We start from the raw sequence: 27,815 nt of genomic DNA on the forward strand, positions 1-27,815 counted from the left end.
AGGCCTTGCCCGAAGCCAACAGATCATTGCAAAGGTCTCCCCGCTAAGCGCCTCTTCAAACAGAACTGGAATGATGGAAGGAAAAGTTGTGTCTGTGTTTGCTCTCCTATCCAGATGCTTCCGGATTAATCTGGAGCGATCCATCACAATGGGGCCGTCGTTTGAAGAGGGAATCTTGGGGCATGGGGTAGGTGGGAGCCCTCAGCCATCCACAGCAACTTTCCCAATATTCCTCAAGAGAGCCCAAGCGACAAATCAGCTTTCTTTGCAGGGTAAAACGCAAAAGGATGAGGAAGACACAGAGGCGGAGGCGGTGAATCCCATTCCCCAGCCAAGAGCAGAAGACGCTGCCCAATGCGTGGCTTGTTTAATGGGGAGCTGAAAACCTTCCAGCTGCTGTTCAGCATCCAAAAAAGTACTTTACATTTCTGACAACACACAGGGATTAGCAGCTAAGTCCCGGGAACAACACTATACCGTGCAGGGAAATATCAGATAGCAGCAACCCTCAGGACCAAGCTGAGTTCTTCAATTAGGAACAGCCTTTCTGGATCAATGCATAGCCCAGCCAGACCAAAGTACTGTTATTCAGAGTGGCCACCAGATGCCCCAGGACAAGCACAGATACCAAAGCCTTCCCCGCTTGCAACTTCCCAGGAGCTGGCAAGCAGAGATATACTGCCACTGGATGTGGAGGTTCTGTTTAGCCATCTAAGAATCACTGAGAATGTTTATGCACTGGAGGTTTCATGCTGGACTGCAGGCTGGAGTTTTAGTCGTGGCAGGTTGCCCCACCTCTTCCTGCGCCCACACTGGGGAGCATTTGGCCTGGTGCACCTCATCCACCCCCAATTTGTGCTCCTGCATGGGAGCTGGGGCAGTGAAGTTCCCAGTGCGGAAACGGTCTGAGGGACCACTGGTTCAAAGGGCAGTAGCTTGAAAGAGGATTCCAAGAACCACTTTTCTTTTGACTGTTATGTCTTACACAGTGTCTTATTTCTTATACAGTGACTTTCTCAGAAAGCCGGCTTGGTGTCGTGTTTAAGAGCGGCAGCCTCTAATCTGGAGAACTGGGTTTGATTCCCCATTCCTCCACATGCCACCAGCTAGGTGACCTTGGACCAGTCTCAATTCTCTCAGAGCTCTCTCAGCCTCATTTACCTCACAGGGTGTCTGCTGTGGGGAGAGGAAGGGAAGGCGATTGCAAGCCACTTTGAGATTCCTTCAGGAAGTAAAACGCAGGGTGCAAAAAAAAACAAAAACAGCTCCTCTCTTTTCTTCAGACTGGACTGGTTTGCCAACCCTGTGTGGTGATACTGTGGCTTCCTAAAAGTATTTAGGCACTGTTGGAAACAGGATGCTGAACTACATGAGCCCTTGGTCCAGTCCAGATGGACCCTTCTTAAAATCTTAGAACTTGAATGAATCATTACTGAACCACCTTAGGGCTCCTGACTAACTGTATTATATTTCTAGCTTACAATACAAGGCTGCTGTTAGACTCCCTAACACAGGGGTAGTCAAACTGCGGCCCTCCAGATATCCATGGACTACAGTTCCCATGAGCCCCCTGCCAGCGAATGCTGGCAGGGGGCTCCTGGGAATTGTAGTCCATGGACATCTGGAGGGCTGCAGTTTGACTACCCCTGCCCTAACAAATCTGTAGTTATTGAGCACTTGTGAAATGTGCTTTAGAATAACAATGCCATTACTATCCTACAAAGCTTTGGACATAGACTATAGAATTCATTATAATGTGCAATTAAGGCACATTTTGTGATAAAAATGTGCGCTGGGAAACATTTCTGCAATTGGACATGTAGTTTAATATTCAAGAGGATGCTTCTTAAAATGAGTCATATGTAGAGGGGAAAGAAATAAATAAGCTTTCTTTCTCTGACATTGGTCCTTCCTGCTTACCCATTCAATCCTTTTTCTTTCCTATGTCATTTGCTCTTTTCTGCCTCTTTTCTTGTGGTTAGAAAGTTCTTTGCAGTGTGTGCTCATGGATTTGGGGAGAAGATGAGACACAGATTGTCTGTGTAATGTGGGGGGGAACTTAGAAAAAAATCCTGGTAGATTAGAGGATTTCTAACTAAGCAAACAAAGCTCCAAAAGTAAAAAAAAATCGGTGATTGGAACCCAGAGCTTTTTTTAATAAGCACTTGCTTTGTAACTCATATCAGACTACGCAGAAGCCAAATGCAACACATCACGACCATGAAAGCCAAAGATCCCCACAAGCACAATGCGGCATGTGAACCACAATAAAATACACTCTGGTTACATGTTGTTAGGATCTGTTTTTCTGCTACTTTTTAATCTCCCGGCCAGAAGCCGTGGGTGTGCGCTCCATGCTTGTGGGAAGAAGCTCATATCTTTGATCAAGGGTGGGCAAACTGTGGCCCTCCAGGTGTCCATGGATTACAATTCCCATGAGCCCCTGCCAACATTCGAATGCTGGCAGGGGCTCATGGGAATTGTAGTCCCTGGACATCTGGAGGGCCACAGTTTGCCCACCCCTGTCTTTGAGGATATTGTTGTTGACTGGGAGAAACAAAGAAAGGCAGAGAGGTACATTTGGGGACCTGTTAGACATATTCCGCTCCCACAATGACAGCTCCTGTTTTAGGAGGAGGCCATCAGGAGGTGTGGGGGGGATGAACCTTTAGAAAAACGAGGATACTGTATCAATAGACCCTCTGAGACCAAGCTTCAGGTCGAAGGCAGGATCGTAGCTTACAATGAAATTGACCAATGCACAGGCGGGTTCAATTGCTTCTTGTACCATGCTGGGGTCCTAATAAAGAGCTCAAAATTACTTCCAGTGTCTGTGTCCACCTCCGAACCCACGAATTTAACAGAGGAGGTGGGGGGAGCTAGTTTTTTGTCCCCCATTTTTTACGAGCCAAAGGAGTCTCAAAGCAGCTTTCAATCCCTTCATCTCCCGACAACAGACACCCTGTTAAGTAGGTGAGGCTTAGAGAGCTCAGAGAGAACTGTGACTGGGCCAAGGACCCCCAGCTGGCTGCAAGTGGGTAAGTGGGGAAACAAACCTGATTCTCCAGATTAGAGGCTGCCTGCTCTAATGACACCAAGCTCAAACTGATTATTGTCCATGCCAAGTACACCCCTCAAGATAGGGGATCTTGATAGTGGGAAATCCATCCAGTCCCTAGGGACATAGATAGATAGGTCTGTCTCAGGTGTCGTGAAAGCTGGGGTATTCTTATGATCAGCATTTGTGTGGATGGAAAGTTGTCTAGGAAGTTTAACATGGAAACGTATAATTTAAGAGGAAGAAGAGGGGAATAAGCAAATAGAATCTGAAAGGGAAAGTACCAAGCACATGGGCTAGGGCAGGGGGTCAAAGTATGGCTCTCCAGATGTCCATGGATTATAATTACCATGAGCACCTGCCATAATTGCAGTCCACGGACATCTGGAGAGCCACAGTTTGGCCAGCCCTGCAACAGTCATTATGTACGATATGAAAAAAGCTTTGGCCCAAGTCCCCAACCAAGACTGCTCAGTAGAAATGGATCAGTCATGAGATAAGTGGGCAGGTTTTCTTATGGATGAAAAGCTAATTAAACAACAAGAAAGGGAGGAGGAGAAAAAGATTGGTTCTTCTAATGGGGAAATTTAAGCTGTTGGATCCTACAGGACGCAGGGATGACCAATTCACTGACCATGTTTGCAGAGAACCTCAAATTATTTAGGATGGTCAGAATCCACATAGGTTGACAAGACCCTCAAAAGAATCTCTCCAAACGGGGCGATGAAGCCCAAGGATGTAGTGAAAGGGGCTGCAGTTGGGCCCCAGTTCCTTATTTGTTCCCTATTTGCAACATATTAAGGAACTAGGGGCCAAGACCATTACATTCAGGAATACAAAGGGTGCTAGATTAGGAGGGGAGAGTGGAAGAACTCTGCCGACAGCCTCCCCCTCCCCCCATGACCTGGAAAGGCTGCAGGCGGCTGTTAGAAAACTCACTGGCAGGGGCATCTCTTACACGGCAGGGATCTGTGGCCTCCAAGCCTCTGAGAGAAGTGGAAGGAGGAGGGGGTGGTCAGAGGTGGGGGATGGAAGGCGATTGGCTGGCCTCTGGACAGACAGGCAACCCAGTTGGAGGAAGAGGCACTCAGGGGTGGGACAGCCACCCTGAGTGGGTGTTAGGTGCTGAGTGGCACTTAAACCATGAGACATGCTCCACGCCCTTACCCGAAATATATTATGTGGAACCAGATTCAACCAAAAGCACCACAGAGAGTATAAACCCCCAAATAAGGTGTAGGCCACCATAAATTATATACCCCTACATTCAGAGGACTCTGTCCTTCGAGGGGATATATGCTGTTTCCTAGTCCAAAGTGCAGGGCTGGTGCCAGCAGCTCCAAAGTGGGGGTGCATCCAGGACAATCAATGGGGCCAGGTCCCTTGCAGCCTGGTTCAAGCTCTGGTTCTGGCCCCACAAGCTTCTATTTGGAGCGCCACCAAAAAGCCTGAATTTCAAAGATTTCAATAGGAGACTGGAACAACTGCATACTGTATGTACACCAGAATTAGGAGTGGGCTACCACAGGTCATACACTCTCCCGTTCAAGGCACTCTCCTCTCCAAGGGGACATGTGCGCTTTCCTGGTAGATGGTTTGCTTTTGTAAGAAACCAAGTGATGAAGTAACATGTGAGTATCCACATTTGCTCTATAGATGCGGGCAGAATGATCTGGAAACCTGACTGCCTTCCAGTCAGCCACACAGGAATAGCTAGAGCTAAGCACTAATCCAGTGCCCGTGGCGGGTGCCAGATGCTGCAGGCAACCCCAAACAAGCAACCTGCCAAAGTGCCAACAGTAGCAGTACAATCTGGCTCAGAGGAAACCACCACACTTTCTCTCCTTCAAAACGTTAACAGGATATTTCTATCCTGAATAAAGGAGCCAATTCAAAAAAAAATACACCCAATGTAAGGGGCTAATTACACCACGGGGGAAGAACGTTAGGGAAAACCACGTGTGCCACCCGATCGAGAAGTGCTATTCAGCCAAAACGGCCCTGCCTCCCCAGTCCCAAAACATCTCCTGCTTGTTTGGTCAGCTGCTTCATGTCCCCTGTCAGCCAGACCCCCACTGGAACTGCTGCCCTGAGGGAGGGCAGGGCAGGGCTGCCATTTTGGGTGTAAACTATGGCAGGGATAGTCAACCTGTGGTCCTCCAGATGTCCATGGACTACAATTCCCATGAGCCCCTGCCAGCAGACGCTGGCAGGGGCTCATGGGAATTGTAGTCCATGGACATCTGGAGGACCACAGGTTGACTACCCCTGAACTATGGCACGGAAAGAGGGGTGCTGGAGATGCACTCCATTCGCAAGTGGAAAATGTCTCCCTGCCAAAAGGACAAGCCAGAAGAATGTGATTCTGTGAATGGCTTACACAGGCTGAACATTTTCTGCGCCTATGTTTCTGTCACTGTTTTACTGGAAATGCATTTCCCTCATGCTGCTCGCTAAACTAGGTTTTCCCTTATGGTACAGCTGGATTCGAATCCAGTAGCAGCTTAGAGACCAACAAGATTTCCAGGGTGTAAGCGGGAATCCCCAACCTGGTGCCCAGAAGCACAATGGCAAAGTGTTTTTAGAAAAAGGATGGGGCCAGGTGGGGTTCCTGATTGGCCCCTGGAGATCTGATTGGCAGCAGATTAAAATAATACTGTCTCAGTGGCAGCTGACCCCACAGTGTTGCTTTTACCCTCTTTCCCAGTCATTTTTTTTAAAAATTACACTTTGGGTTTCTTCTCTCTGTGTGTGCGTTCACAAGCATGCGCATGAGTGCTCACAGCCTCCTGGGATGTCCATAAAGACTGACTAGCAGACACAGCTATGGCTTAAAACCCTCACACGCTCTTTCCACAACAAGCTTTAAGAAGAAAGCACACCTGTATGTGGGGCTAAGCCTAATGCCCAGATCGAAAGATGATATCTCTGATCCCAGCTTCTTCAGGCAGCTGCTGGGTGCAGACGCAAAACACAGTTTGCTGTCGAACAGCTCAGATGCATCGTTCACTGCAGTAACTCAAATATTCCAGCCCCAAGGCCTTCCCTGGATGGCCCTGGCTAGCCCAACCTTATCAGATCTTGGAAGCTAAGCAGAGTTGGTCCTGGTGAGTATTTGGATGGGAGACCACTAAGGTATACCAGGGTTGCTGTGCAGAGGCAGACAATGGCCAACCACCTCTGTTAGTCTCCCGCCTTGAAAACCTGGAGAATCGCCGTAAGTTAGCTGCAACTTAAAGGCATTTTTCAAAAGCACACACACCACACACAAGCCAAATGACACCGGGGCACAATCTCCCCGTTCCTCATCCTAAGGGCCTCTGGCAGGACTGGTTTCCCAATACAGCAAGAGCAGCCAAGGTATGGCCAAGCCGGCCATCATGAGTGGAGCCACGCATTTCTGCCCATTTCTACTCCATACCAGTCATGCCCAAGCTTCTCTATGGGCCGGCCGGCCGTTCCCCTTTTATAAAAGGACCTTATTCGCATCTTTTATTTCCCTCGCACCAGCTTCCAGGATGTTGGCTGCTTTCCTGAAAGTCTGCAGGCGAACAGCATTGCCTGTCTGCAGGCCAAGGTGTTTGCAGTGGGGCTCTGCCAGCAGAGGATCGAGAGCCTTATTTCTTCTTCCAAATATTTTCCGAACAGCTTTCCCTCTCTCTTTTTTGGGAAAAAAACCTAGGAGGCTAATAAAATATAGCCTCCATTAAAAGCATCTGCCAGGTAATATACACACTCTCTCTTTAAAAAAACAAAACAAAAAAAAAACCCTCCACTGACTTTTGCCTAAATTATGGGCGCTGACTCGTAACATGAGGGTGAATGTGCATCATACAGTCTGTTCGTTTGGTTGGAAGTGCCCTTGTGCCTTGTGGGAGACCAAGAGTTTCAGCCAAGCTAGATGCTAAATGCAAGCCAGCAGCCTTTCTTTAAAAACAACAAACAGAAAAGCCACTTAGGAAAACAGGTGCTTTGGAGCAGGGAAGTGAAAGGGAAAGGATGCCTAAACCACCCACCCACACCTTTCCCTTGCCAGATTCAAGGAAATGTGACTTCGTGTCAAAAATAAAAATGCTCTTACCTTTCTGCCAGGTGGTCCAGGAAGACCAGTCAACCCAGGTAATCCAACATCTCCCTGCAAACAGATATATAGGTGAGGTTTTTTTCGGGGGGGGTGGATTGGTTGGGGTGTCACTTCAGTAGTCTTTAGCTACCTCCAGATAGGTATTTTTCAGAATACAGGAAAGTACCAGGTTTTAAGAACATCTGTAACATGTGCTCATTTGGGGGACTTTGCTCTTTAATCTGATGAAAAGCAAAATTTCATTTTTCTCTGGTTTAAAGGAGGAACTGTAAGATACCGACTGCACATCCAACATGTGTCTGGCCTTCCCACACATAGCTGCTATGGCGGGGGGGGGGGGGCAGAGCTAAGCTCCACTTTCAAATTGGCACAGGGCAGGTTGCTACCATGTACCTTTATACCCTTTATACCCCTTTAGAGAAGTGTTTTCCATTTCCTGGCATCCTTGCAGGATTACAGGACGGCTCAGCAGGGAGAGATAAGATGAAGTGGAGGCGGCTTCCCAGGTCACAGGAGGGCCAGCCCAAAATTGCTGTAGCATCTGTACTTGTGCACCGTCACAGCCGGGGAAAAGGGGAAGGAGATGGGGCAGTGGGTACAGCAACAGCACATGAATGGGGTGGTAGTGGATGCCATTCTCCAATGCTCCTGGTTCATGTGCTGCTGAAAATGATGTGGCAAGGGCATATATATTCACCACAGTTTAGAAACAGCCTTATGCAAAATCTTTAAAAAATAATACTCTTGTACATCTAAATCCCCATGGCAGTGAAAATAAATCTGGTAATCTGATGGCTGTTATCAAGGGACAGTTTCTCTTTTTATTAATAATTTATTTAAAATACACAATTTCTAGATGCAAAATTCAATTCAAATTGCAGCTCCCCCAATCCATCCAGCATTCCTAACCCCTTAAGCTTTAATGCAGGGGTGGCCAAACTGCGCCTCTCCAGATGTCCATGCACTACAATTCCCACGAGCCCCTGCTGGTAGGGGCTCGTGGGAATTGTAATTCATGGACATCTGAAGAGCTGCAGTTTGGCCACCCCTTCATCCTTACCACTGGTGGCTCTAATATTTCTGAAAAGCCAGTATGGGTGGAGCATTGTCTGGGACACGTCCGGGTGTCCAACCTGCACTTCTGCCTGCATGGGCCAATCCGGGCTTTGCTGGGTGCACCCGGATTGGGCCAGCCCCTGGAGCGCCCGCCTCCAGAAGTTGGCCACGAGGTCCTCAACCAGCCTTGCGGCCGGACGCTACCTAGCCGACGAGGAGGGCGCTCCCATGGCACTGTGCCTTCATTGTCGATCAACCCAGCTGCCAGCAGCCATGGTGGGCTGACCAGCAGCGCAGCCATCACCCCAGCGCACCAGCCCAATCAGCTGCGGGGCCGCACCCCCCCCCCCCGCCTGCCTGCTGAGCCATTGGCCCCACCGCAAACCACAATGACAGGTCAGGCCGCAGTGCCCCCCCCCCCTGAGGGCACCCACTTCTAGCGCCTGTTGCATTCCTGAATGCAAGAGGCTTTCAGGCTAGTAAATGAATGAAGGCTTACCTTTGGGCCATTGCGTGCTTTTCCAGGGGACAATCCAGGGTCTCCTTTCTGACCCTGAAACACAGAACAAAGCTTTACACAACCTCAAAAAGACCTTGGTTCTCCTAGCATACACATTCATAAGGCTTGAACCTAAAAAGAGACATTCTCTACAACACTGGTTTTCGAATGGTCCACACTCCAACCTCAGGTGGATTATGCTAACAGCCAAAAACCCCAACACAGAGACCATACATCTGGCTGATGTTCAAAAGGATAATTTATTGTAATGTATATAAAATGGGGCCTTGGAGGAATCGTGAGGTGGGGTGGGGTGGGGGACAACTCCCCCTCCATAAATTATTAGAGGACTGGGCGGAATGGTTTCTTCAACTGCTCACTCCATAACACCTGGAAAACACAAAGTCCACACCCGGGCAGAGTTGTGTGTGTGTTTTTTGGGGGGGATAGGGGTGGATCTTACTTTGGTCAATTTACCAGGTTACATGTTTCTGGATTATGAGTAGAGCCACATTCGCATACATAAATCTGAGGACCACTTTCAATTTTGGGGGCTCTCCTTCCCTGTTTCAGCATGACTACTTTTTGTTATTGGGGTAGTCAACCTGTGGTCCTCCAGATGTCCAAACGCTGGCAGGGGCTCATGGGAATTGTAGTCCATGGACATCTGGAGGACCACAGGTTGACTACCCCTGAAGATCACTGCTTTTCTGACCAAAAGAAACAAACAGAGATGGCAGGAGAGAGTGGGAGCAGTGTAGACAGAGAGGAAAAGAGAAAGGAGATACACACAGTAACAATTTCAGAGTAGATCCCATGGTACTGGTTTGGCCGAAACCCTGTTCTAAACCACCAACGTAAATCCAGGAGAGCCTGTGGAGTATAAGTGATTCAAGACCAACCTAAATGTAACACTTTCAGAATTGTCAGTTCTGGACTGCAGCTGCCCAGCAGTAGAGGGGATCTCGTTTCTAAAGCGGCACATGGGCTGGATTCAGATCAGGTCCATGATGCTTTCTGCTTTCTTCCTCACACCATTTCCTTGTAGCCAACACCCCCCCCCCCCGGGCACCCTTTGCCTAATTTCTGGATCTGCACATGCAGCACTCTGACATTAAAAATGTCGCACTTAGTTTGGCCCCAAGAGTTCAAAGGGGTCGTCCAAAACAAAGTTTCACTCTTCTAAATCTACTGTAGTTTGTGGGTTTAGAAGGGTGTAATTCCGCTTAGGTTATTACTTTAGACTGCAAATTATGAAGTCCCAAGATACACTTGCACCTCTGCCATAAACTTCCTAGGCACTTCTAAGCAAGTGACCTTCGCTCTCAACCCATTTGCAACTTGGAGAGTCATAATACTGGTTACCTTATGGGGCTGTGGTTGGGATTGCCAAAAGGCAATATGGATGAAACCCTTTTGAACTGAAGATCAGAGCGGAGATGGTTACATTAAAAAATGCAACCCCTAGACATTTGCATTCTGGTTATTGTATTTTAAATTGTTTGTGGGATTTTATCTGTTTTGTCTGATTTATATTTTTATTATATCCCATTGTGAAGGCCTTCGGCCAATGTAATAAAAGCTGTAATCTATCTAGCCATCTGTCTGTCCGCCTATATATCCATCCACCCCCCTCTCTCCATCCATCCATCCATCCATCCATCCATCCATCCATCCATCCATCCATTCCTCTCTCTTTCCCTCCATCCATTCCTCTCTCTCTCTCTATCCATCTCTCTTTCTCCATCCATCCATCCCTCTCTCTCTTTCCCTCCATCCATCCATCCATCTCTCTCTCTCCATCCACCTACCCACCCACCCATCCGCCCATCCACCCATCCATCCATGCAGCACTCGTTGCTCATGGCTGAACATGGATACATTTTCTGGGTCTCCAAATATATTGAGGTTAGATGTTTTTCTGTTCTATTTGATTTTGTGGGTCCGCATGCTTCCTTTGCCCATTATCGCTCTCCCTACCTGACACGGACCTACAGAGCTGCTCTCTGTCTGTAACTCTGCACCAGAGTTGATTCACTAGGGAAAAGGGTGCAGGGAGGTGAATTATTAAAACCTGTCTGCTCCTACATCGCGGTCCCAACCTAAAACCCTGCACAGCTTCGACTGACAAAATAAAAGTCTTTGGGCGCTCCCGCCGCAGCTCACGCGCTAAGATCAAAATTAGCACTTGAATCGACTAATCACGCTTAGAAATGTTTGGCAGCCCTCAGTTTTTCCGCAATACTGAACTGTCTGGAGCAAATGCTGTTTGGCATGACTCAACTTCACTTCTGGCCAATCTGTAAAGTGGAAATTTTGTCCTTAACCGACTAATTATATGGGGGAATGAAAGTGGTTGCAATGTGCTTGGGAGATTCTCAGCAGAAAATCAGTACTGTATACATTTTGTAAAACTTTGACACATTACCCCCCCCCCAAAGAAATTAACCTCTATTTTCCCAGTCATGGGGGGGGGACAGCTGGATGAGAAGGGATTCCTAATCACTTCTGGGCAGCATCAGGCTGCTTTCACACTTCCTCCTAATTCCCACAAATTCTCTAGGGTTGGCTCCCCCCCCCCCCTTGGTGCCTCCCCACCCCCCACCCTTGTACACGCAAAACACACAGCAAACTGATATTATTGGGGGGGGGTGTTTTTTTGAAACCGACTGCAGAGAGCACTGCTGATTCAGTACAGATGTATCTGCCCAAATTCTGAATGAAGACCGGCGGCTCTGCCAAGCGGTGAATGAAGTCATGCAGATAATTCCACTTTGCATGCAGCTGTTATCATAGCTGGAGTTCCTTTCTGCAGCATCCTCCATGCAGGCCTTGGAGCAAATTGTGGGCATTGCTAGGCTAGGGAGTGGCAAGGAAATGGCCTCAAAGTGGTGGGGAGAGGGAGAGGGAAAGCCCTTATCTTGCAAAAGTTACCAGTAACATCTCTTTCCCTTCCAGGACGTTTCTTTAAAGATCAGGACTTTAAATCCTGAAAAGGAAGCTGGGAGGAATTGCCTCATGGAAGAAGCCCTGGTTATTGTTATTTATTTACTTGTCAGAGACAAGCACATCCGGGCTTTCCATTTCATTTCTCCCACTCATATCTGTAAAACTTTGTAATCACTGCCACAAAATCATAACAAAACTGAATGAATGAATGAATGAATGAATGAATGAATGAATGAATGAATGAAGCGGCATGTGAACCCCAGAAATACAAAGGAGACACCTCAGTCTCCAAGTTGTTTGTAGAGTTTCATGGGTCAAATCCCAGAGAGAGGGTGTGGCTCAGTGACAGCTCACCAGCTTTGCATGTCAAAGATCCCAGGTTCAAATCCCGACATCGGCACTTTATGGGATTAAGTATTAGGTGAAGATTCTTCTGAGACCCTGGAGAGCTTCTACCAACTGGACTTCACTTCAGTTTTATTTACTTATGTACTTATGTACTTATGTACTTATTTATTTAGGGATTCACATACCACCCCTCTCGGACATATTTGTTTTCTAGATCACCCCTCCTTGCAAGCAGGCTTACAATATGTATCCCACACAGATAACTTTATAAAATCACAGTTAAAATCATACCAAAACTTTATAGGGCTCTGCTTCTTGTCTGGTTATCAATTCATATGCCTCTTGGTCTGTGTCTTAGTATTCAGTTTAGCAGTGGGAATGGCCTGGAGGTGAATGGGGGGAGGAAGGAGTCCATAGTAGGGTTGTGCGATTCGGCCGCCGAAGCGGCTGTTCCGTCCGGGCGCAGCCAGCGCCGCGCCGCGGGGGGGGAGGGCGGTGCCGGCAGCGGCGTGACAGCGGGCGCAACCACGCAGGCGCGGAACTCCGCGCCTGCGTGGTTGCGCCCGCTGTCACGCCGCTGCCGGCACCGCCCTCCCCCCCCGCGGCGCGGCGCTGGCTGCGCCCGGACAGAACGGCCGCTTCGGCGGCCGAATCGCACAACCCTAGTCCATAGATATTATTGCCGGTATTGTCTAATTAGCTGGCTCTGACCTCAACCAAATGCATTCATGAAATAAAATCCTTAAACCGCCCGTGGCGCCACAGGCGCCACGGACTAAATAAAACGCTAAGGGCTGTTGGGGAGGAGTTAGGGCGGGCTCGGTCCGGGATAAAAACTCGGAGGAGCGAATCAGGAGCCGCGCCGCCACAAGCCTCTAAATGACTCGCGGTGTGGGGGGGGGGCCGCGCCGCCTTCTCCCGGCCGCTCCAATGGCCGGGGGGCGGCTGAAGATCGCTGCCGTGCCCGCCCGCCACCCTCCCGCCTTCTTGCCGCCGCGCCGCCACAAGCCTCTCCATGGCTCGCAGTGGGGGGGGGGCCGCGCCGCCTTCTCCCGGCCGCTCCAATGGCTGGGAGCCGCATGGAGATGGCTGCCGTTGCCGCCCAGGGCCCTCCCGCCTTCTCGCCGCCGCTGCAGCGCCCTTGCAGCCTCAGGATCGTCGCACCACCGCGCCTGAACTGAGAAACAAGCACGGACGACGCCCACAAGGTCAGTCTAGCGCCTATTTTATTAAAAAATAAAATGGGCTTTAAATCTAGTAGAATCATAAAGTTGGAAGGGACCTCCAGGGTCATCTGGTACAACTCCATACAGAATGCAGGAAACTCACAACTACCTGCCCGCCCACAGTAACCCCCAATTCCAAGGCCAGATAATGCCCCCCCCCAAAAGAAAACACAATTCCTGGCCAGTCTGTCCTGGAGGAAATTCGCCTCCCAACCATAAATTGGCGATCAGTGTTTCCCTGGGCATGCAATCAGCATTTCTGTCAGATGGGTATCTAAGGAGGACAACCCACCACCGCCCAAGGAATCCTGTTCCACTGAAGAACTGCTCTAACTAACGAACGACTTCTGGATATTTAGCTGAAAATTCTTTTGAATTCATTTCAACCCATTGGTTCTGATCTGGATCAGCCTAAAGCATCCAGGATAAGTATCTGTCCAGCCTCTGCTTAAAGAAAGGGCAAAAGGAGGATCAGGGTAACTACTGACCCATCATCTTGACATCTGTAGCTCACATAATTTTAGAACAAATCATCAAAAAGTCAGTCCTTGATCAGCCGGAACAGAGGGCTGTGATTTCTAAGACTCAGCATGAGTTTCGCAAGAACAAGTCATATCAGACGAACCTTATCTCTTTTTTCGAGAAAGCGACTACCTTGCTGGATCAGGGGAATGCTGTGGACATAGTTTATCTGGATTTCAATAAAGCTTTTGATAAGGTTCCACATGATATACTTGTTGACAAGTTGGTAAAATGCCAACTTAAAAGGGGATCTAATAACCAAGTATTTAAAAGGCTGCCATATAGATAAGAGTTGTTTTCTCTTGCCCCAGAGGGATGGACTAGAACCAATGGGATGAAATGAATTCAAAAGAAATTCCGTCTAAACATACAGAAGATGTTCCTGACATTTAGTGCAGTTTCTCAGTGGGACAAGGTTCTTTGGGAGGTGGTGGGTTCTCCAGCTTTGGAAATATCTAAAGAGAGGCTGGATAGCCATCTGACGAAGAGGTAGATTTTATGAAGGTTCAAAGGGGTGGCAGGTTACAGTGGATGAAAGACATGGTAGTCAGTAACCTTGTGCACCAGGGGCCCGATCTGGCCTGATTCGGTTTCAGTGCCCATTAAAATCAATGGCGCCATTGATTTCAATGGGAACTCCAGCATTTTTCCCAGGCCTGAAGGGGGGGGGGGTTCAGTTACAGCCTACAAATTTTCAGGGTAGCTCTGGGAGGCCCTCCCCTGATCCCCTTCCAAATTCACAACGCCTGGATCACGGGGCCTACTTCCAGGAGTTCCGAAAGAGGGTGCCCCCATCTGCTCCAATCTATTCAATGGGACAGACTTCGCTTTCAGAGAGATGTGGCCTGCAAATCATCATCAATCATCATCAAATCAAATATATAAACAAAATAAAACTGGTCAATGCATAAGCTGTATGTTATTTTGTCCCCCTCCAATACTGTCTTTTATTAAATGGAGATAATTTCAGAGTTCCAAGTCCTGGGCTGAATCTGCATGGAGCTTTTATTCCAATCCCAGGTTGATTCAGTCCCTGCCGTCTAAACTGAATGTGATGACCATTTTGATTTTGGGCAATTTAAATTTTCCCTCTGCAACAAGCATGATTGATCCAGAGTGACCCTACCTTTCCCCTGTAATATCCTGGAGTGGATATAACTCTCAATTTTTTCTAAAAATTGGCATGAGTAAGAGTGCAGCTGTCTGCTTGTCCCAAACTAACTTGCTGCCTGGAGCCTCCAACACTGTAGAAAAGCCCTGATTGGCCAGGGCATCAGTTCAAAGGCTTCCTCATTCCCAGGCTGTAAGTTTCCCTTAAAGGGGAAGCCCTAACTTCTCTCTGCAGAAGCTCCAGAAGCCCTAACTTCTCTCAGCAGAGATTTATTCCCTCTCCTCCGCTGTCTCCAATCCTCTTTCCCCCCCTTAAAAAAAGAAAGAGGCTCCTACTGCGTTTGGCTCCACCCCTTCTGAGCTTCCCTAATCACATGCAGAACACTTTCTATTTCAATGGGGAGGGAGGGAGATAGAGGAAGATTCAAGTTCAAATCGATCTGAATTCAGCAGGATTCACAACAGAACAAATAAATTAAATGCAGAATCAGTTCTGGAGGACCTTCCCTTTGGCACATTTCAATGCCTTGCCCTCAGTTCTTCTTCAAGGGAGATATCTTCCCTGAGTTCCGGGGAATTCCCCGAGCGGCTGAAGGAGGCAGTGGTTCGCCCTCTCCTGAAAAAATCAACGCTGGACCCGCAGGACCCTGCCAACTACCGCCCGGTGTCGCACCTAGCGTTCCTGGGCAAGGTGGTGGAAAGGGCTGCGGCGGACGAGCTCCTAGCTTTCTTGGATGAAACTTCGGCACTCGATCCATATCAGTCTGGCTTCCGCCCTGGCCACGGGGTGGAGACGGTGCTGGTCGCTTTGCTGGATGATCTCCGTCGCCAGCTGGATAGAGGCGGGTCAGCCGTGCTGGTCCTTCTGGATCTGTCGGCTGCTTTCGACACCGTGGACCATGAGATATTGGGCCACCGCCTCGCCGGTACGGGGATACGGGGTACAGCCTTGTGCTGGATATGCTCCTTCCTCCAGAACCGGACCCAGAGGGTTGCAGTGGGGGATGAGCTCTCGCGCCCTTATGGACTCCCTTGTGGGGTCCCACAGGGCGCGGTTCTCTCCACCACACTATTTAACATCTTCATGCGCCCTCTGGCCCAGCTGGTACGGAGTTTTGGGTTGGGCTGCCATCAGTACGCTGATGACACCCAGCTCTATCTCCTCATGGACGGCCACCCAGACTCCCCCCCGGAACCATTCGCCAGATGTTTGGAAGCAGTGACAGAATGGTTTGAGCAGAGTCGCCTGAAACTCAACCCCTCCAAGACGGAGGTCCTGTGGCTGGGAAGTAGGGGGCGGGAACAGGAAGCGCATTTACCCACCCTGGCAGGGGCGCATCTTACCATCGCGTCCCAGGCCAGAAACTTGGGTGTGACCATTGATGCCTCCCTGACTATGGAGGCGCAGGTCAGGAAAGTAGCCGGCCAGGCATTTTTCCATCTTCGCCAAGCCCGGCTACTAGCGCCCTACCTGTCCCCCGAACACCTGGCCACTGTGATCCATGCAACGGTCACCTCCAGATTAGATTTCTGTAACTCGCTCTACGCGGGCCTATCCCTGTCTCTGATCCGGAAACTCCAGCTGGTACAAAATGCAGCCGCTAGGGTCCTCACCGGCACACCTTGGAGGGCCCACATCCAGCCTGTGCTGAGGCAGCTGCACTGGTTACCAATTGCTGTCCGGATCCGGTTCAAGGTTCTGGTTCTAACCTTTAAGGCTTTACGCGGGCTGGGACCCACATACCTGAGGGACCGCCTAGTGCCCTATGCCCCCCGCAGGGCTCTGCGCTCTGCGAGTGAGAATCTTCTGGTCGTTCCCGGCCCTAGGGAAGCACGCCTAGCCTCGACCAGGGCCAGGGCCTTTTCGGTCCTGGCCCCCACCTGGTGGAATGAGCTCCCGGGTGAGCTGCGGGCCCTGCGGGACCCTTTAACGTTCCGCAGGGCCTGCAAGACGGAGCTCTTCCGCCAGGTCTATGGTTGAGGGGCTGCCGGGGTACATCGACTGCTCTCCCCCGGGCTTCTTGAACATCGTTGACCTCCTTCTCCTCCACCCCCCCTTTTTTAGGAATGGGGGGTAGGAAGGGGATCTTATTATTGTGCTGCCATGTTGTGACATTTTAAAGTCTTTTAATGGGAGTTTTAATGGGTTTTTTAAGACATTGTAACCCGCCGCTAGCCATTTGGGAGTGGCGGGAAATAAATCGAAATAATAATAATAATAATAATAATATCTTAACATTCCTTATTCCCAAAGGGTCTGCCCCCATGAAACGGGAAAATCTGAGACCCTCGATCACATATCACACTGCCCTGCTCTAGGGACATACACTCCCAATATACTACACAAATTTCCACAAATCCCCCTGGAAGATCCAAGCAAATCTACTCTTCTTTCCACCTTTCAGACTCCTCTAAAGAAATCACTCATAACATAGCAAAATTCTGTATAATGGCGCCACAGTACGAAAGCAGATGGACAAGTCTTCAAATTCTGAAATGCTGGGATGTAACGGCACGTGTATGCAGAAGCTCTTTCTGTTTTTATTTCCTGCAAGGATCATTCATTGACAGCTACTCTCCCCCACTCTGCTATATAGGATGGGCTGGCGATATCCCATCAGAAAAGAAAATGTGGCTGCTGAGTCAATGTGACGGTAGCCCCGGTACCACTGGGTTCACAATACTCAAGTGTTGATTCCTGGGGAGGGAGGGGGGACAGGTCAGGTGGAAGTCAGGCTAGGCTCACAAGTGAATCGGCTGACCCTGGTCTACAGTGTAATGCGCTTGCCTGTTGCCTACATGAAAACCTGCAAAACTTATAACCTCGGCAATTAGAAACAGATCTCCTCGCACTCCCAACTGTGAGTAATGTTTAATGCATCAAACCTCCCTGCTGCCAAGGCCAAGCTCCCAACGCTCTACCGTTATTGGAAAAGCAGGCCAACCCAGAGCTACAGGAAACATTGAAGCATGTCGGCCCCCAGGAGAGTTGTAAGTGTTACTCCTGCAACAGCTTCTTCCAAAGCATCTGAAAGCACTAAAGCCACCCACCCAGGCCAACCCCAGCATGCCCCTTGAGTGCTCCGCTGGGTCATCCGGAAGCAGCGCTTTCCCCTTCCCTCGCCAGCGAATGAGGCAGGAAGCACATATCCAGTGCAAACAGATGTTCCTATCAAACCCGGAGAGTCTCTGGCATGATCAGGACAGGAGCTTCACCAACTGGACACACAAGGTCAGCTGCAGTTGCTGACAGGGAGAGGGGAGACACAAATCAACAAGGCAACAGCAGAGACAAGGAGGAGGAGGAGGAGGAGAAGGAGGAGCTGAGATTTATATCCCACTTTTCACTGCCCAAGGGAATCTTAAAAGTGGCTTACAATTGCCTTCCCTTCCTCTCTTCACAACAGGCACCCTGTGAAATAGGTGGGACTGAGAGAGCTCTGACAGGACTGCTCTGTAAGAACAGTGCTATCAAGAAGAAGAAGAGTTGGTTCTTATATGCCACTTTTCTCTAACTGAAGGAGTCTCAAAGAGGCTTACAGCTGCCTTCCCTTTCCTATTCCCACAACAGACACCCTGTGAAAGAGGTGAGGCTGAGAGAGCCCTGAGATTACTGCTTGGTCAGAACAGCTTTATCAGGGCTGTGAGCAACCCAAGGTCACCCAGCTGACTGCATGTGGAAGAGCAGGGAATCAGGTTCGCCACATTAGAAGCTGCTGCTCTAAATCACTAAACCAAGAGGACAGCTGAGCAAAAGCAGCCAACTTCTCTGTCTTTGTAAAAGTCTGAATTTGATGGCAATTTTATTTAACAGTGGGCAAATTGGACCAAACTATACCTATGACCCACTGCCTCCCAAGCAAGCTGTAAGCACTTTGTTTGGCAAACGTAAGGATGCAGCCAAAAACACGGTGGATTAAAACACGGTCACTCCACTTCCTGATCACTCCACATTTAGGAGAATTTCTACTTGGAAGGAAACAGGCAGCAACCGCACCCCTTTCGCTATCTGTCCAAGGTAATTAAGCACAAATTTGAAACTATGCAGTGAAGCATCCTGCTAGATCAAAACCTTCTTAATCCACCAGATCACAGTCAGACTTCTTCACCTGCCCATCCACCCACAAGGGTGGCAAAAACTGGCTTACGCAGTTCACTCTTTTTAAAAATGATTAATTTATTAATGTATTAATTTATTTATAATTTATTTATTTATGATCAGGTTTGGGAACGCATATTCCACGGAGGATTGCATTTTAATCTTTCCTCCAAATGTATTTTACATCACAAGATCAGAAGATTCTTGCTGGATCAAACTGAGAATCTAAGCAGGCCAGAATCCTGTTTTCAGTGACAGCCAAGCAAGAAGCTCAGAACTGCAGACCCCGCTGCTACCCCAAAGTAACTATTTAGAGGTACACTGCCTCTGAAAATGGAGGATACAATGACCCACTAGGATTAGTAGCTATTGATAGACCTTTAAGCAGTTGCTTTGCTCCCTTTTTACAGCCCTCTAAGCTAGTATCATCACAACTTGTGTCAGTGAACTCCCCAATTCTTCATTTTTCAGTGTACTTATTTTCTGCCTGCCTTGAATCTGTAGACCAGGGATGGCCAAACTGTAGATCTCCAGATGTTCATGAAATACAATTCCCATGAGCCCTGCTGGAATGGGCTCATGGGAATTGTAGTCCATGGACATTTGGCTACCACTGCTATAGGCCATCAGTTGAATTGAGCTTCCTCAAATAAATCATGGGGCTCCTGGCATCTGGCAGCCAAAAATATATTGCCCTGCATACGGAGGTTTCCATCTTTAGTTGTCATGGGCAAAATATGTGTGCACTATTTAAAAAGCCAGCATTCTGTTGTTGGGAACCTAAGTCCATGCCAGATATCCTGTGGACTGTGTGAAGCTAATTTATCTGGAGTCAGGACACTGGTGTATCAGACACACGGTTAATATGGGCTAGCAGTGCTTCTCCAAGGATTTGGGCTGGGTCTTTCCCAGGACTCTTACCAGAAAACCCTTAGACTGGATTCCCAGTGATCTTCTGCATGTAAAATCTGTGCTCTGCCATTGAGTCAGTTCCTCATTCCATGCAGCTACTCTTACTGGCAGCACCTCAGGTCTCCCCTGAAACATTTCAGGGACTGAACCTGGAACTTGTTGCATGCAAAGCCTCTGCTCTGCTTAGATCTATGCATGATCCAGTGTCTCTCCAATGCTCCTCCAGCCCTTTAAGAGCCAGCGTGGCATAGTTCTTTAGAGCGGCAACCTCTAATCTGGAGAACTGGCTGATTCCACACTCTTCCTCCACATGCAGCCAGCTGGGAGACCTTGGGCTAGTCACAGTTCTGTAGGAGCTATTCTTTCAGAGCAGTTCTCTTAGAGCTCTCTTAGCCCCACCTCCTTTATAGGGTGTCTATTGTGCGGAAAGGAAGGGAAAGGTGTTTGTAAACCCCCTTGAAATTCCTTTGGGTAGTGAAAAGTGGGATATAAAAAGCCTAGTCTTCTTCTTTGTGAGTGGAATGTTTTGCATGCAAAGCTCATCCATCTACCTCAGTACTTTCAAACTAGCCATTATGCATTCCGTGTTCCTTTTTTTATCCTTATTACCAGCACCCTACGAGGCAGCACAGGCTGAGGAAGCATAACTGAGCCAATGAAGAAGAGGAGTGAAGAAAAGGAGTTGGTTTTTATACCCTGCTTTTCACTACTCGAAGGAATCTCAAAGTGGCTTACAACTGCCTTCCCTTTCTCTCCCAACAACAGATACCTTGTGCAGTAGGTGGGGCTGAGAGAGCCCTGATATGACTGTTCTGTGAGAACAGCTCTAGCAGGACTGTGACTAGCCCTAAATCGCCCAGCTGGCTGCATGTGAAGGAGCGGGGAACCCAACCTGGCTCACCAGATTAAAAGCTGCCACTCTTAACCACTACACCAAGCTTCTTCTCATAGTCAGAATCTGAATCTCACAGAGCGGGAAGAGACCACAAAGGGACATCCAGTCCAGCCCCCCCACCTTCGAAAGGACTTGGAATAAGAAAAGTTGGTTCTTAGATACTGCTTTTCTCTACCCGAAGGAGTCTCAAAGGGGCTTCCAATTTCCTACCCTTTCCTCTCCTCACAACAGACACCTTGTGAGGGAGGTGAGGCTGAGAGAGCCCTGAGATTACTGCTTGGTCAGAACAGCTTTATCATTGCTGTGGCGAGCCCAAGGTTACCCAGCTGGCTGCATGTGGGGAGCATGGAATCAACCCTGGCTCACCAGATTAAAAGTCCGCGATCTTAACCACTGCAACAAGCTAGCTCTGAAAAATCACACCCACCTGATATGTGCTCATCCAATCACTTCCTAAAAACTTATAATGAAGGAGACTCAGCCACCCTCTGGGAGGGCCTATTCCATCTACGAACAGCCCTCCCCATCAAAAAATGCTTCCTGATACTGGAAGTGGAACCACCTTTCCCATAATTTGAACCATTGGCTCCTACTCTTCGTCTCAAGAGCTTCAAGAAACATTGCCCCCGCCCCCGCCCCCAGGCATCTACCTATTATGTAGTTAAACACAGTTATCATATTACCTCTTGGCCTCCTCTCCTCTAAGCAACACAGACCCAACTCTCTCGGCCTCTCAGCCCCTCACCCATCCTAGTCACCCTTCTCTGAACAGATTCCAACTTGTCAATATCTTTCTTGAACGATGGCGCCCAGAACAAATGGGGATTTGAACCCAAGCCTCTTCTTTCCAATACCGTCCTCACTCTCTTCTGATTACCAGTACTTCACTAAGACGTCCTAGCCAACTTATGGCGACCCGTAGGTTTTTCAAGGCCAGACAATGTTGGAGGTGGCTTCTCGGCTTGTGCGTTCCAGTGTGCTTCGATAGCTTTGGGGATCACTGAAGCCCAAAGCAGTGAGCGCTGCAGTGCAGGGCAAAAGGGTGCCAGTGGCATGCCAGCTGGCGCCCGTACAAAGGCGCACAGCTCTGTGCCTGCGTGTGGGCGCCAGCTGGCACATCGCCGCCGGTGCTGGCCTCCCCTCCACGCTGCAATGCTGGCCACTTCAATCTTCAGTGATGGCTGCAGAGGAGAGGACACACAGTAATGGGTTTAAACTACAAGTAAAACGATATAGGCTAGATATCAGGAAAAAAAATTTCACAGAGTAGTTCAGTAGTGGAATAGGCTGCCTAAGTAGGTGGTGAGCTCGCCCTCACTGGCAGTCTTCAAGAAAATGTTGGATACTTTAGGATGTTTTGAGCTGATCCTGCGCTGAGCAGGGGGTTGGACTAGATGGCCTGTATGGCCCCTTCCAACTCTATGATTCTATGATCACCAAAACGGTCCATGGAGTGCACAACCCTAACCTAGACTTCCTTGGTCACTCCCATGCAAATGCTAACCCAGGCCAACCGTGTTTAGTTTCTGACATGTAATGAGATCTGGCTACCCTGGGCCATTCAGGTCCTTCTTATCCTTCCTATCAGGAATCCTTTGAACAGGAGGCAGCAGAAATTCAGTACAATACGGCATGATCGGAGAAGGCAGCAAGGGTTCATTTTTATTGCTACCATTCTTAGGAGAAGAGGAAGGTGTTTCACGCTAAACCTCCAAAGGTTGGGAGCCAAGCAGGCACTGCACAGAGTGTCTTGACCGGGGGAGATCCCAGTTTGACTCTGCCCAGCCAGCAGCGAAGACGATAGCTTTGGCTCCAGATCTATAAAACAGGGTTTCTGGGTTTTTAAAAAATTACACTAAGTAGTGCGATCTGGAAGTCATTGAGAAGAATATAAATAAGAAAGGCTACAGCGGAGTAGAGGTTTTTGTTCTTTTTTTAACAGCCTCCCTTTTTCGGACTATATAACGAGGCTTTTAAATTCAGAACAGCTGCTGTCCGCCAACACATCTCCAGTGCCTAATTCTTAATCAGACGGAGGCAAGGGGCCAGTTAAGTGGAAATCTTTTTCCAGATCATCAAGAGTGTATTAGAGCTCACTGGCAGAGGGAGAACAAGGAAGGGGAAGGAAAGAAAGAAAGACTGGTCATGAACTTGGAGATCTGTTTTCTACCTGGAAATTTCCTCACCTCTATAAAAACTCTCTTTAATCTCGCTCAAGTAAGATAAACCTTAATATAGGGATTAACACGATTGTAAGGTAAAGGTAAAGGTATCCCCTGTGCAAGCACCGAGTCATGTCTGACCCTTGGGGTGACGCCCTCTAGCGTTTTCATGGCAGACTCAATACGGGGTGGTTTGCCAGTGCCTTCCCCAGTCATTACCATTTACCCCCCAGCAAGCTGGGTACTCATTTTACCGACCTCGGAAGGATGGAAGGCTGAGTCAACCTTGAGCCGGCTGCTGGGATTGAACTCCCAACCTCATGGGCAGACAGCTTCAGACAGCATATCACTGCCTTACCACTCTGCGCCACAAGAGGCTCATAACACGATTGTAGTGCAAGATAAAATTTCATGTACACTTGCCCCTTAAATTGTTTTTCAGTTCTTCCTGCTGTGGCAGGGAGTTTTGAATGTGGTTGAAGAGAAGAGCTGTTTTCCACTACCCAAAGGAATTCCACAGCAGCTTACACCTTTCTTCTCCCCACAACCGACGGACACCCTGTGACGTAGGTGAGGCTGAGGGAGCTCAAGAAGAACTGCTCTATGAGAACAGCTCTAAAAGGACTGTAACTGGCCCACGGTCACCCAGCTGGCTGCATGTGGAGGAGGAACAAGGAATCCAACCCGGTTCTCCAGATTACAGGCCACTGCTCTTAACCACTATACCATGCTGGCTCTCAATGATACCGTGCTGGCTCAGAGTTTTCTGAGCTGCCAGATGACCACTCAGGAAAGTTCAATCATAGTACAACCCCCCTAGACCAGAGGTGGGCAAACTGTGGCCCTCCAGATGTCCATGGGCTACAATTCCCATGAGCCCCTGCTGGGAATCTCCGCACATCTAAAAAATTAGCGTTATGACAGCATAATTCCCTTTCTCAACTTTTTAAAGGGCTTGCAATGCCCGCTAACTTTTTGTTAATTAAATGCTTCTCCAGTATAACACCTATGCAGATGCATAGTCCTTTTTTAATGCCACCCATTATGGACTCATGAGTCTTGAAACTGAAAAAAAAAATCTAGTTTCTGGTTGGGGGGGAGGGGGAACTTTAGAGGCATGCTTTGTGTGACAACTTGGGAAATAATTATTTTTTGCTTTGCCTGCACACTTGTATGCGTATTCATTGCTCCAGGCAGTTTGCTTTAAAAAAAAAGTCCCTGGGAGAAGGGAGGTGGGTGCGAGGGCGGGACATTGGAGGCGGAGATAGCGCTTCTTCACCTCCATACATTTCTTTAGTATGTGGCCTGCTGGTTGCTCTCCTGCAGTTCGCGTTACATAGGTTGGGGTATCTGCTTCATGCAATTCCTCAGCTAGTGCTTTAAAATGGAGAATGTAGTTAGTGATTTGCTGATTGGATGCTGGATGTTGGTGACATCACCAAAAATGTAGCATCTTCACCAGTTAAGCATTTCACTATATTTATGGCGTGCAAAAAGGCCCTGAGCAAGAGCCGCAGTTGGCTCTGATTCCACCAATAGGAAAAAGGAAGCTCGGCTTCATCAGTGATTGCTGGGCACATCCCTTGGGCCACAGGACATACTAGTTAACTGGTGAGCCATCCATGATCACAAGTTCCCTTTTATGTGGTAATGTGTGATTTCAACCTAAGATCAATTGTCCACCTAGGCAACCAGCTGAAGCTTCACAAGAAGACAAAAATCCAATATTCCTCCAGTTAATTCCAAGCACTGGGTAACTATATGTGCAGTATCTCCCAAGGTTACCAACCCAGGAAAAGCAATCAGCACGGGCTTTTGGCAGTGGGCGGGCAAAGACATGTCAACTGGTCTCACTCAGATGCTGGTCTATACCAGAGCACCATTGCAGAATTCCATGAAACACTCTCAGTTTCTCACAGAACCTTGGAGGAGTGCTAGAGTGTCATTCCAATGCCTCTGGCACCAGTGTTGGATTCACAGTGTTGGGATGTTGTGGTACTGAAGGAACACCAATCTTCCCCCACTGCCCTACTGAGCAATGGCAGAGAATGGAAACTGCGGGGCAGGAGATTCAGATATCAGCGCCCACTGGCCTAACCTCCATGTTGCACTTACCTTAAGGCCAGGTGGACCAGGGCGGCCGGGATTCCCATGAGGGCCAGGAGGTCCCTGAAGAAAAAACAAGGAAAGTAAGACTAACACCTGAACAGTTAAAAATTCGCCCTGAGCTCATTCCCCAGTTGGCCCTCTGGACAACTCTGTCCCAGTTGGTGAATCTTCTCAGGATTTGGTCACCCAGACCCACCAAAGAGTTCAGCTGCCCCTAGATCAGTCTTTGTTTCTCGACAGCCCTGGAAAGATTTCCTGAATGGGTGGGAGTTAATAAATTTTTATATATATTTAAACTTTGTTAAACATTTACCAGGTGGTATGACCATGCATGGCCTCCCAAAATGGCCAGTGATGGGCCTAGAAGGGGTGGGAGGGGCCCTGGGTTGGCCTGTACACATCTCTGCTTCCCAACCATGTTCTGCATAATCACACCACTTATGGGGCTTCTTGAAGCCTGCAGAATATTTCAGGGGTTTCTCAATGGGGAAAAAAGCTGAGGAAGGCTGCCCTGGATCAATGGAATAGTGTCCCCAAGTCCATCACTTGCGTTTTCCCTGCAAGAGTACATCAGATCTCTACCTCTGTTACCACTCAGGCCCGAGGAACAGGTGAGGGGCTTTCTGCAACCATCATGGGAGAGCAGGGACTGGCCATATAACTTGCTTTGGGGGCTGGCATGGGAGGCAGGAGAAAATCAAACCATGCCACAGCAGCTCTGTCCTAGGAGCCCCTTGGCTCTGACTTTTCATCACCAATGGCTGCTGGAGGCAGCTCATCAGCTGTTGTCCCCTAAGGCAGGGGTAGTCAACCTGTGGTCCTCCAGATGTCCATGGACTACAATTCCCATGAGCCCCTGCCAGCATTTGCTGGCAGGGGCTCATGGGAATTGTAGTCCATGAACATCTGGAGGACCACAGGTTGACTACCCCTGCTCTACGTTGTCTGGAGAAGGAAGCAACAGGTAGGCTAATGACCATTGCTGGTGCTCCTCAGCTGAGTGGCCCTTGCAGTGCTTATCTTACAATGCCACAGGGGATGCTCAGCTTGGCTAGCCCCAGGGCCTTTTGCACTTCCCAGTCCACTCCTGCTACACCATTTGACTGACATTCTGCTACACTGGACTGCTCCAGTTAGGATTGACCCCAATCAGTTTTCCTGCCATGCGGCACTGATCCAATATCTGGATGCATGTGCAATTTGCCAGCATGGCGTAGTGATTAAAGAGCAGTGGTCTCTAATCTGGAGAACCAAGCTTGATACCCCATTCCTCCTCCACATGCAGCCAGCAGGGTGACCTTTGGCCAATGACAGATCTCTCAGAGTTCTCTCAGCCTCACCAGCCTCACAGGGTGTTTGTTGTGGGGATAGGAAGGGAAAGGTGGTTGTGAGCTGCCTTGGGACTCCTTCAGACAGTGAAAAGCGGGGTATAAATAAACAGGTAGAGTCATGATCTTTGTTGCGTCTTCCTGTGCTCAAAATGACAAGGAGTTTCTTTCCCTGGGCAGGATTTGGGCTAAATCTCCCACTTCAAAATTTAGCACTTTATCTACAGAAGGGGTGGGCAAACTGTGGCCCATGGACTACAATTCGCTGGCAGGGGCTCATGGGAATTGTAGTCCATGGACGTCTGGAGGGCCACAGTTTGCCCACCCCTGATCTACAGTGACAACAAGAGCTTTTAAGAAGCTCCCAAAGGTTTCCCCACAAACCTCTTACGAAAAAATACACAAAATAACTTATGACATGAACGAGCAGAAGACTGATACTGTTTACTTATTTTAGCTGTATGTCTGCTTTTGAGTGCAAATAGGCTTAAAGCGGCTAACATTTTTAGAAGGTGAGAACTGGGTAGAGGCAGGATGGCAGAGGGGCACCCAGCTGCAGTTTTTTCCGACAGTCTCAACCAAGCAGGAAGGGGGGGGGGGGTCCCTTGGCAGGAGCGGGACCCAAGCATGGCAAGCACGGTGGCCAATTCCCGTGCCTAATGGTGGCAAAGATTCTTGCAAAGAATGCTGAGCTGCATCCAACAAAGCACTTTGCAAGCAAGAATACGCATCCGAGATGAGCTAACGGAGATTAGTTAATCGTTCAGGTATGCCGAGTATCCAGTCTGGCTTTGACCATTTAACACGCTTGCATGGGGTTTGGGGTCAGTAGGCCACGCCAAACTGAGAGTGCCTCACCACCGCTTCAAAAGCACCCAGTTGTACCTGTGGTCAGGATGGGTGGTTCTCCCAACATCCCCCAAAGAGATAAAGGAGCAGGAAGAGTGGAAATCCTAATCCTCATGAGAAATTGTACAGAACACAGGAAGCGACAAGCCCTGCTGGTAGGGTTACCAAGCTCGAGGCTGGGCCTGGAGTTCTTGTCTTCTCTTTCTCACCCCACGACAGACACTGTATGAGTTAGGTGGCGCTGAGAGAGGTCTGAGAGAACTGGGAATGACCCACAGTCCTCCAGCTGGCTGCATGTGACAGAGCACAGAATCAAACCCAGTTCTCCAGATTAGGGTCTATCACTCTTTAACCACGACACCCCATTGGCCCCGCTTGTGGACTGGACGCCTACAGGCAGGGCAGAGAAACAGCAGCTCACCCCACAATGCCCCCCAGCAACTAGTATTACATAGAGAGGAGTTATTTCAGAGTAATGACTGTGCACTGGGAAATGTCTGAACTGCCTCATCAAAACAAGCCAAGCCAGAACGCGGCTTCACACTGAAGGTCCTTCAATCCCGCACCAGAAACACAAAGTTTACGGGAAGGATTTTACTCTTTTACTCT

At 48.8% G+C, this 27,815-nt stretch overlaps 1 protein-coding gene across 4 annotated transcripts in view; it reads right to left on the bottom strand.

Moving 5' to 3' along the window:
* The window catches only part of COL27A1 (collagen type XXVII alpha 1 chain), a 356,512-nt gene that overhangs the window by 263,766 nt on the left and 64,931 nt on the right, over positions 1-27,815 (bottom strand). For all 4 annotated transcript variants that reach the window (XM_077305314.1, XM_077305312.1, XM_077305313.1 and 1 more), the window contains 3 exons: positions 25,036-25,089; positions 8,698-8,751; positions 7,140-7,193 (listed from right to left, as the gene is read on the bottom strand). In XM_077305314.1, the coding sequence (XP_077161429.1) occupies positions 7,140-7,193; positions 8,698-8,751; positions 25,036-25,089 (162 nt within the window). The remainder of the gene's footprint in view (positions 1-7,139; positions 7,194-8,697; positions 8,752-25,035; positions 25,090-27,815) is intronic.

Source organism: Paroedura picta, chromosome 12, assembly GCF_049243985.1.
Source record: "Paroedura picta isolate Pp20150507F chromosome 12, Ppicta_v3.0, whole genome shotgun sequence".
Classification (NCBI taxonomy): Eukaryota; Metazoa; Chordata; class Lepidosauria; order Squamata; family Gekkonidae; genus Paroedura; species Paroedura picta.